The sequence below is a fragment of the Gymnoscopelus microlampas genome (assembly GCF_963454915.1).
Source record: "Gymnoscopelus microlampas genome assembly, chromosome: 2".
Taxonomy (NCBI): Eukaryota; Metazoa; Chordata; class Actinopteri; order Myctophiformes; family Myctophidae; genus Gymnoscopelus; species Gymnoscopelus microlampas.
Window position 1 is genome coordinate 22,236,112 of NC_139939.1, and position 10,188 is coordinate 22,246,299.

At 42.6% G+C, this 10,188-nt stretch overlaps 1 protein-coding gene across 6 annotated transcripts in view; it reads left to right on the top strand.

Moving 5' to 3' along the window:
- Positions 1-2,813: 2,813 nt before the first annotated feature.
- The window catches only part of nfixa (nuclear factor I/Xa), a gene marked incomplete at its 5' end in the record, with an annotated part of 151,596 nt that continues 144,221 nt past the window's right edge, over positions 2,814-10,188 (top strand). For all 6 annotated transcript variants that reach the window (XM_084044367.1, XM_084044372.1, XM_084044371.1 and 3 more), the window contains one exon: positions 2,814-2,958. In XM_084044367.1, coding sequence (XP_083900493.1) covers positions 2,956-2,958 — 3 coding nt within the window. The remainder of the gene's footprint in view (positions 2,959-10,188) is intronic.

Here is a 10,188-nt window from a genome sequence, read left to right on the forward strand (position 1 = left end):
GAGAGAGATGAAGCAGGGACCCCCTCTATATTGTATAAAATTAAACTTGGTTTGCTCTTTTTTTCCCTCTACACCTAATACCTTTTTGCCAAAAATATCATATCTAAAAGCTCACAACGCCTCAGTGCAAGGCGTTGTGAGCTTGTAGATCGGCTATTTTTGGCAAAAGTTCACCTCAGAAAAAGGGATGCTAGGGTTCAAGTGGTTAATGTAAAAAATAAATAAATCATATCACACAAAGACTTGGCCGCCTCCCTGTAGTAGGCTAACTCTGAGGACCCCCTAGGGGTGCCGGACCCCCTGTTGAAGACCCCTGCATTAGACGTCACGTCAGAAATGTTCACCCAGATGGACATAACGTCACGACGCATGAACACATAGGCGAGGGTCTTTATAAGCAGAAACGGTGGAACGTCAATCTGGTATATAAGGCCATTACAAAATGACAAATTGATAAGAAATGGTTTACAGGATATCTAATTTGAAAAGAGTAACTTTTAGTCAGAAAGACAAAGAGACGAAATAGCATGCTCTGAAATATTATGTTATGGGTTTAAGTACAAAAGCGCTGTGTGTAGCCTATACTACTTTAGACGTTTTGAAATCAAATAAGAAGATATCTATAACATATGAACATGTCAAGTTTCTTGAGTTTGGTAGAACCCTCATGGGGGCCTCGCTTCACGCAGAACCTCTATTTACATATTGATTTTGCCTCACACGTTGTCCAGGCAGTATATATAGAATTATTTAAAAAGCAGCTTCTCCGTGTTGGCCTTTGACCCCTTTATGTCAGTTTAGTTCAGTTAGACATGTGTCTTGTTATAATGCCTGGTTCATAAATCAGACAGTGTGCGTCATGCGCAATACGCGCACCTGTTCTTTTGATTGACAATTTTAACATGGAGTCCTTGATAGATATCCACAATGCATGTTCAGATGTTTAAATTGTGCTTTTGCTTTTCATTTTGGACCTGTTGGTCCTGGCTGAAAATGGAGGTGTTTAGCTTGGGTGGGTGGACCCAAAAACAAAGAATATTTTGTTTTAGTTCGACTCTATCACGTCATGTTATAGGCCTATAGCCTTCACTTTGTCAGAGTGTTTGAGGGGTAAATCTAACAGTGTATAACAAGACAAATACTGATAATAATGAACATTAGCCAAATTCCATTATTGATTAACCACTTCATCCCCAGCATCCTTATTCTATAGGTGGAACATTAGCCAAAAATAGCTGATCTACAAGCTCACATAAAGCATCACAACGTGATACATTGTGAGCTTGTAGATCAGCTATTTTTGTCCAATAGAATGGTGTAGACAGAAAAAAAGTACAGAGACAGTTTACTAAGTCTACTCTAGACTCTATAGAAGGTTTCAGTGGTTAAGGATATGTGTCATTGATTGATTGATTGAATATTTTATTAGACAGAAATGCAAACAGCAAGAGTAGCTAGTAGTCGGATCACACATAAAAAGTCCAGTGTGTTTCCGTTGAGATCCTATATTATACATTTCCTTGAGGTCCTAACATTATACATATAGCCTATCAGTCCCTCTTTAATCGTCCCATGCTGTGTAACTTGGTGTGCTGACAGGCAGCAGTGCAGTGCAGTGCAGTGCAGGGTAGCTGCTGCAACCGTCGCCTATAATCCCCACCGCACCGTGATTTAGCCCGGAGAGCAGAGCGTCTCTAAAGCCCATGCAGCTGCTGCCCTGTCTGCCTGTATGGCCGCTCCGCTCTCTCTCTACCGCGAACAGACTGCGAACCGCTCGCATTATTAATAATTCACCAACACCACGCTTCTTTCCCACACAAACAACCGCTGCACATTCAACGCCAGCCACGACCCCCACCTTTATTATAAACAACCCCTCATTATTATTCCCCCGTTCCATTTTTTTCTTCTTTTTTTTGTTAATCTAGAGCGAGCCGAGTAGCCTAGCGATATTTTGACTTTCGGGGGCTGATATCTATCTGACTGTCGTCGCTTTTTTTGGAGCCACAAGCTGGAGAGAGAGCTTCCATTTTCTGCATCCCAGGGCTGCGTGTTGGTGGACGGCGTGATCGCTGCGTTGTGTAGAGGCATCCCTGCTTATATCAGTGGTATGGTGATCGTCTGAGAGGCTTGTTCTTTCATCTTCGTCAGGGCTTTTGAGGAGGAGGAGGCGGCGATCAGGGACCAGGGGTGTCCGTGTCCCCGACTGTGTGTGTGGAACAAGAGGGGAGAGAGAGGAGAGAGAGACGTGGGGTGGAACAGTACAGTACGACACCGCTATACGCAACCACACACACAGAGGGAGAGAGAGAGAGAAAGAGAGAGAGAGAGAGCTGCTGCTTTTTGGGCACGTTTTGGGGAAACAGGAGCTGCATGGTGCTGAATCAATGGCGGTTAGTTTGCACATGGAAACAACAATATAAATAGAACTTACTTTTCAATCACACCTCCGTCCATTTGATTTTTTTTTCTTTTTATATTTTCGCGAGGGGGTTTCGCGCTGTTCCACGATGCCTTCACGCGTCTCCCAACTGTTGGACAACTTTCGTCTCTAGTGAGCTGATCAGGACGCACCTCGCGGGACTTTGACGTCTTCTGAACTTCTTGATCGGGCCGGTGTGTGTTGGGTTGGTATTATTAATGAGTGGATCTGACGCCAAACACACCGAATAACGACGAACCGCGGAGGGCCCTGCTGTCTGCTGTCCTCTATATCTCTCTCTCCCTCTCTCTCTCTCCTGCACACTGGAGCCACTTTGGACAAGACCTTAAGGCTGGGACTCTGTTAAAGGTCTTTTTGCTTCCGGCAACAGCGAAGAAACCAAGTTGGTGCTCTCCCTCTCTCTCTCTCGCTCGCCCTCTCTCTCTCTCGCTCCCTCTCTCACTTTTTTTGGAAGCCGAACTTTTAAAGGAAAATGGGGCATTGAGAGTGTTGGCACTTTTCCCCGCGCTATAATGGTACGTGCTATGTAACTCAATATAGTTCAACTCTGCTGGGTCTGTAGGGTAAAGTGCATTTTAGACTGAGATGCGTTTTATTGGTTAGGTTTGTACTGTAATATTATTTTCAAAATGTTGAATATGGGCCTGCTTCATTTCAGTTGCCCTGCACAACAGGGTCATTGGTTTTTGGCTACAAGTTAAGGGTGATGATAGGCTACTACACACACTACAGCATGTAGCCTATACGTGTGTGTGTGTGTGTGTGTGTGTGTGTGTGTGTGTGTGTGTGTGTGTGTTTGTTTACGTTTACGTCTCTCTCTCTCTCTCTCTCTCTCTCTCTCTCTCTCTGTCAGAGAGACTTAAGAGTACAGAGTAAAGTGCTATAATCACCTTGCCGTACAATTATATTTCTAAAGTCACATAAGGCACATTGCAGGGAACATTTACAAGGCCCATTATGATAAGCTAAATCTACAGTGCATTCATTAGAATTGCTGATTAGGCAATATTTTGGGCATATTGCCCACACCTCAACAATGTATTTCTGGTGCAGGTATGTAGCCTATCTGTTGGGTAATAATTATATTTTTTGGACAACTGCAGTTGTCTTGTTGTTGCTTTTATCTATAAGCCCAACTCGAGCAGATATCATTTGTATTTCTTTCTCTCAACTCATGAAATCATAAAACCCTTTGCCTATATAATTTAATTTACGCTCGCTGATGAGTTAACAATATGGAAGCCTAATTGATTGCAGGAGCGTGCATCAGTAGCCCTATACGCAGCGGTTCTCAACCAGTAGTCCGGGGACCACTAGTGGTCCTTGAAGGGGTTCCAGGTGGTCCCCAGCTATAATGATGGCCCTTATAGATCTTTAACTTATTACCCATAAGCCCAACTCGAGATATCATTTGAAATTGTATAAATATTTTACATTATTATTAAATTATTGGCAAACATTACTTAATTAAAGACAGAAAGTTATTTTGATTAACGTTTGCCTGTTATCTCTTCTATGGTATACAGCATGGAATTGTGGGCAACCCCGTTTCCAACGATAACACAATAATATGCTAAAGGTCTTGTGTCTGAGAGTATAAATCTCATCAAACGGTGGTCCGCGGCTCAAATGACGAATAAATAATGGACCTTCATATGAAAAGGGAAAAGCATGCACTGCTCCATAGAAAGCGGTTGACCGTCTTTCCGCTGCAGATCAAACGGAATAAAACACATGCGACGACAGGCTGTTTTATCTGTGCTGGAGCGGCCGGTTGTGCTCGACATCATGAGATAATTGTGTTTGGTGGTTTTAACAGGATATATTTACACTGTTTTTATTATTAGGCTACTGTTATATTCTTTCTTTCTTTTTTACACTTAACCGGCTGTATTTGTTTCTCCACATTTTCCTCTTTCGTCGCTGTCTGAGCTTGGCTATCTTTATTATTATTATTATAATTTTTAATGAACAGTCATAACTTGAGTTGTTGATGACACTCGCGTGCGTGACTGCGTGTGCATGCTGGGGTTATATTGGATATGCTACTTTATGCTCTCAACGATTTGTTTATTGATCATAGTCGATACAGTACATCACAAACCGAGTGTCCTATTTATTTGGATACAGGATAGGTGGGCACTAGGGACATCTGGGCACCTCGATGTAAAATTGCCTATTTTGTCCAAAATGTAAAAAATTATAATATATATATTAAAGATATTAAGTAAGTCATGTAAAGTATACATGATGTGGCTATGCACGGTACATCATTATGCAGACTTAATGTTATCCTTCAACTTCTTGTTTATGCTCCAAAATGACTGGATGTACTGTTTTGCAGAAATTTGTAGCAATTGTAGAAATATTAGACCTTAATTGTCGAATGTTTAAGCATGTTCTAATAATGTATACTTTACTTTACTTAGAAACATTTTCCAAATATTTTTTTTTTTTATAATTTTGGAAAAAATAGCCAATTTAACACTGAGGTGCCCACTCTTCCTTGGTGCCCACCTATCCTGTTACCATTTCATTTTATCATTGATATCATTGTTGAAGGATTGTGTCATCATAGCCCATACTAAAAACAAATTCAGTATATAGCCTAATTTTAGTATATTCGCGAAAAAATATGTCATGCTTTGCAGATGCTGATGTTGCTAGTGCTACCCAGTGGTATGTTGCTGTCCAATTTACAGCATTATAATAACAGGCATATTGATACTAGCTTGTATTAGTAATAAGAGTTTGATCTATAACAACTGGTATTTTTCCATGATCAATCCAAGAGAGATAATGGTGTCTCTCTGTGTAAAACGTTCTTTGAGTGTATACAATAAAATGCTCAGTGTGCATTTAGCTTTCAGAGTTAAATGATCACACAACATTTTACAGTATATACCTTGAACTCCATCATATGTTATAGGTAACAGACCTCTCCCACTTCTGAAAGCTACTTTAAAGTTAGTATGTCTATATGGAGTCATCTGTTTCATGATCATGTTAACCCATTCAATCCGGGAACGCAACTCTGTTATTTTTAGATTTCTTTGGCTATTAAAAAATAGCAGATATACAAGCTTAGCACCAAGTGCCGCGCTGAGCTTGTAGATCTGCTATTTTTGAAAAATCGTGAAAAACTTTGAATATATATTTTTCAAATATTTGTAGAATATGTTGTTCCAGGGACCCCCAGAAGCAAAGATTTGAGTTACAAATGTTGGCTTTGCAAAATATATATCCAAAGATTTGCACAAATTTTCAAGATTCTTCAAAAAATAGCCGATCTACAATTGTAGATCTGCTATTTTTGATTAGCCAAAGAAATCTGAAATGACAGAGTTCCCGGATTGAATGGGTTAAGGTGGTGATACACTATTTTGTGATAAAGACAACTAACTGATACTCATGGCATCATGGACTAAAATATAATCATGCAGCTGAGAGTTTACAATGTTACAGCAAGTTGTGGAATCAATTCCTCGTGCCCTGTTGTCCTTTGTACCCCAGCCTTTATACAAATGAATTACATGTAAATTACAGAACATGGTTTTACTAGACTTCACCCAACCTTAATGCAAGAGTTCCACGTCCCTTAATTTGAAACGAGGGTCTGTAGAAACATTGTAATCATCTATAATGGCTGAAACTATATTTGATTTGGTTGAAATATAAAACTATTTTGAGACAACCATACAGTGAAAACCATGCAACCTATATGCATCAACCAGCTTAGATTTTTGTCTCCCGGGGAAATTACATGTTTTCAATGCTTTCTGTAATCGGGACACAGTGAACACAAAGATTATGTGCTTTTGAATATTGGCAACTTTTCTAATGGGGACACCTGCCAAAAAAAAAGAAGAAGAAAAAAAAAAGCAACTGCTGCTCGATTATTGTGACTGTTTGCCACCTGCACAAAGCCCCAAATAAGTCTACTGCAAGTTTCATCTTACAATAATTGAGATGTCACGTGGCCAATCTGATAAATTATTGTCTGCATTTCTTGTGAGCATGCACCATTAGACGGTGCATGATTGAAATTGTTATTAGAATACCGCTTTTGTTTTGATTGTGGCCCTATAATTTAACCACATTAACCCTATTGGGCACATGTTTAAAAACTGTTCAAAATGTTCCAATTCAAAAAATGAAAATTCTAAAATATTCAAAATAGCTGATCTACAAGCTCACAACGCATCACATCGTAACGCACTGTGAGCTTGTAGATCGGCTATTTCTGGCATTTGTCATACAGCAACGTTACGTGTATATGGGCCTTAAATGCTTGGCTGCACCGTGGTTATTGCTGAGCAGACCTCCCAGCCACAGAACCTGTCAATCACATCAAAGCCAGGATTATTAGCAGTGGCAACCTGTGAGAAGGGTGCGAACACTGTCACACAATTATCTTACTTTCACTTTTTGTTTACACAGTCTCAGAGCTTGCTGGAAAGCAGATGGAAGCCTATATCATTCTGCTACATTGAGTCATTTTGTACGTGTGGGGGTGTGTGCGTGTGTGTGTGTGTGTGTGTGTGTGTGTGGGGGGGGTGGGGGGCGTCTGTGTCTATGTCCATGTTGTGTAAAGCAACTCAACACTCTCTGGTTTTTGCGGTAAACTCCGCTGTATAAGGATCATAACCACATGAAATCTCCCCATGGATCAGCCTTTGTCGGGCACAAAGGGTCGATTGTACCACCCCAAACCTCATTGTTAAGTGCACTTAGCCAGTGTGGCAAGGCCTTTGGCTGAGTGTGGTTTGCCCATTAACTGTGTCTGTATAAGGAGCAGGAAGACAGAGGGATTGGATTACGCTGCTGAAGTTAAAGTATGATGCAAGCGGTGTGTGTACTATATACCAAAATGTCAACGTCGGGACGGTGCAGTTTTACTTTTTGGTGTAGCAGTATTAGCCAACAGCTACACTTTATGGCCCAGCTTGTCAAACGAGACGAGTCATTGACGGATAGGTTGCCAGGCTGGGTGAATCTTTGGGCGTGTCACCGTGCAGACCTGCAACTAAGGGCGCTGTACGAACTTGTTCACTCGTAACAGTTAGTTTGGTAAAAGGATTTCTATTTCATTTTGAGACAGATTGGTGTTGTTGCACAACGGCGTACAAGCACTCGTGCGGGGTTTAGTACACAGTCAAATCCTGAGTGTTCATTTAACTCTGTGAGTGAGCAAAATGGAACAAAAATGGTTAAATTTGCACACTCTCTGAATTAAGTTAAGACTCACTATTTTACTGTGTAACATGTATTCATGCAAGTTGATTGTACCTGGATTCCTGCAAGCATTATCACACAGACACAGGTGCGCGCGTGCACAAGCGTGCGCACGCACCCGTACGCATGCACGCACGCACACGCGCACACACACACACACACACACACACACACACACACACACACACACACACACACACACACACACACACACACACACACACACACACACACACACACACACACACACACACACACACACACACACACACACACACACACACACACTCTGACACACTTCAGTCAGTGTGAAACCTGTGCTATAGATCCATAAGTAGAGTGAAATAATTAGCCACACCATGCACACAGCCTTCCATCTCTCCCTCTGCTTTTTCAAAACCCACTTTTCTCTTGTTTTCTCTCTTACTAAATCCCCCCCCACCCCCAACCCCCAGAGTGAATTCCCCCCCACCAACATTTCTCCCTGAGGTGGTTCTGGCATGGACTCACACGGCGGCCATTTCTCCCTTTCATACACCCCTCACACACCGCAGAACAGATCGCCGGTACGGACCGGTGTGTTTGAAGTGGCTGCCATCTCACGCAGGTTGCCTGTTACCCCCCCCCCCCCCAACCCCCACCTCCAACACACAACACACATACTCTATTTTTATGCGCCTTAGCTTGGCAGTATACGTACTCCAAGCCACAAACCTGCAATTATAATAAATAAGTAAATAAATACATGAAGGTGACAATAACGTCTATGGCTGTTACTAAACAGGAACTGACAGCATTGGTGGTGTAGTAGTAGTGGATTTGCATGATGACTGTCCTTAAGGCTGAAGAACTGGCTTCTGGAAGAGAGGAGAGAATTGCACCAGGTGTGTGAGAGTGAGTGCATGTGGGCGAATGGTGTGTGTGTGTGTGTGTGTGTGTGTGTGTGTGTGTGTGTGTGTGTGTGTGTGTGTGTGTGTGTGTGTGTGTGTGTGTGTGTGTGTGTGTGCGTGCGTGCGTGCGTGCGTGCGTGCGTGACAGGGAGACAGATCACTGATATGGTGCCATTAGTATGCTTTAAAATTGAGCCATCTGAGAATAAATTCCACCATTCGGGACTTTCATATCCAAGGTTCTGTGGTGTGTGTGTGTGTGTGTGCGTGGGTGCGTGCGTGCGTGGGTTCATGTGTGCGAGAGTGTGTGAGCAGGTTTTCGGAGATCTCACCTCCAAAGAATTTGGCCATATGGTCGACAACATATACCCAGAGAGAGAAAGACAAAAGCCCGAGCCAGAGAACGACTGTGAGATAGTGAGAGCGGGAGAGTCTCCCTTTGTCAGCGGAGGCAGCAGCGATGGCATTTTCCTGGAGCTCCCATGAAAATCAACCCATATATACAGCTATCTTAAGCCTGAGTTATATACTTAGTTGCACGCCAGTGTCACACACCAAAAATAGCTGATCTACAAGCTCACAACGCGACACGTTGTGAGCTTGTAGATCGGCTATTTTTGGACGCAACTAAGTATAAACCAGGCATCAGATCAGATGGTTCAGGCAAAAAAAAAACTGCAGCGAGTCCCCTGCATATTTGTGGATGCGGGAAAAATCTGTCGCAATTAACACATTTGCATTGGGCGAAGGATGGACTCCAAATAGGTCACTGACTCAATCTCCCGCCTCAAAATCTTCCCTCTAAAATGTTAATTAAGGAGGGCTTTGAGATTTTTTCGCTCAGGGCTGGCCATATGGGCCGGGCATATGTTCTGTATATATAGTACAATATATAATTCATACCCTGCTTCAGGAGAAAGTGTTTGGGGGCCTAGAGTTTTGGGAGAGAGGGGATTTACTACAAAGGGAGTCCGTGTGTTGTCATCTCCCATGTGGAAGGTACAGAGTTTAGCCTATTCATTACCTTCATGTTATTCACTGACGCACAATGGGACCGAGGTTCATTAACACCTGTTTCTTTATAGCTGATCCATATAAATGCCTTGGAGATGATTGGGATGGTTAATGTGAAACGAGGAATAATTATTCATTGTCGGTGCGGTCATTCTATTGGATCACAGATCCTACACATAGGATAACTATCATATGTACAGTATATTGTATGTTAAATGTATTCAAATAAGCCCATTTGTCTATTCCAGTGTCCTCACATTCTCTATTGTCAGTGTGTCTAAGTACTGTTCTCAGGCTCTGTGTGCTGGAGACGCACGCACGCCGTGCACGCACGCACGCGCATGCTCACGCACTTCCCATTGCACCAGTCATTGTCCCGGTGCCATCCACCCAGACACCCATTCACCAGTAAAACCAGGCAGTGGCAGCCAATAAAATCAGCTCGTTCCTTGTGGAAGCTTTTTGGGTTTGGCTCAACCAATCAGATGCATTCTGCTCTTGCACCTGACTCTGTCTCTGCCCCAGAACAGCCAATCACAGAGGTCTTAGTGCACCTGATGTATCTTGGTCCGGTTGTAGGCAGTGGGCTCGGGGCTGAGGTAGACC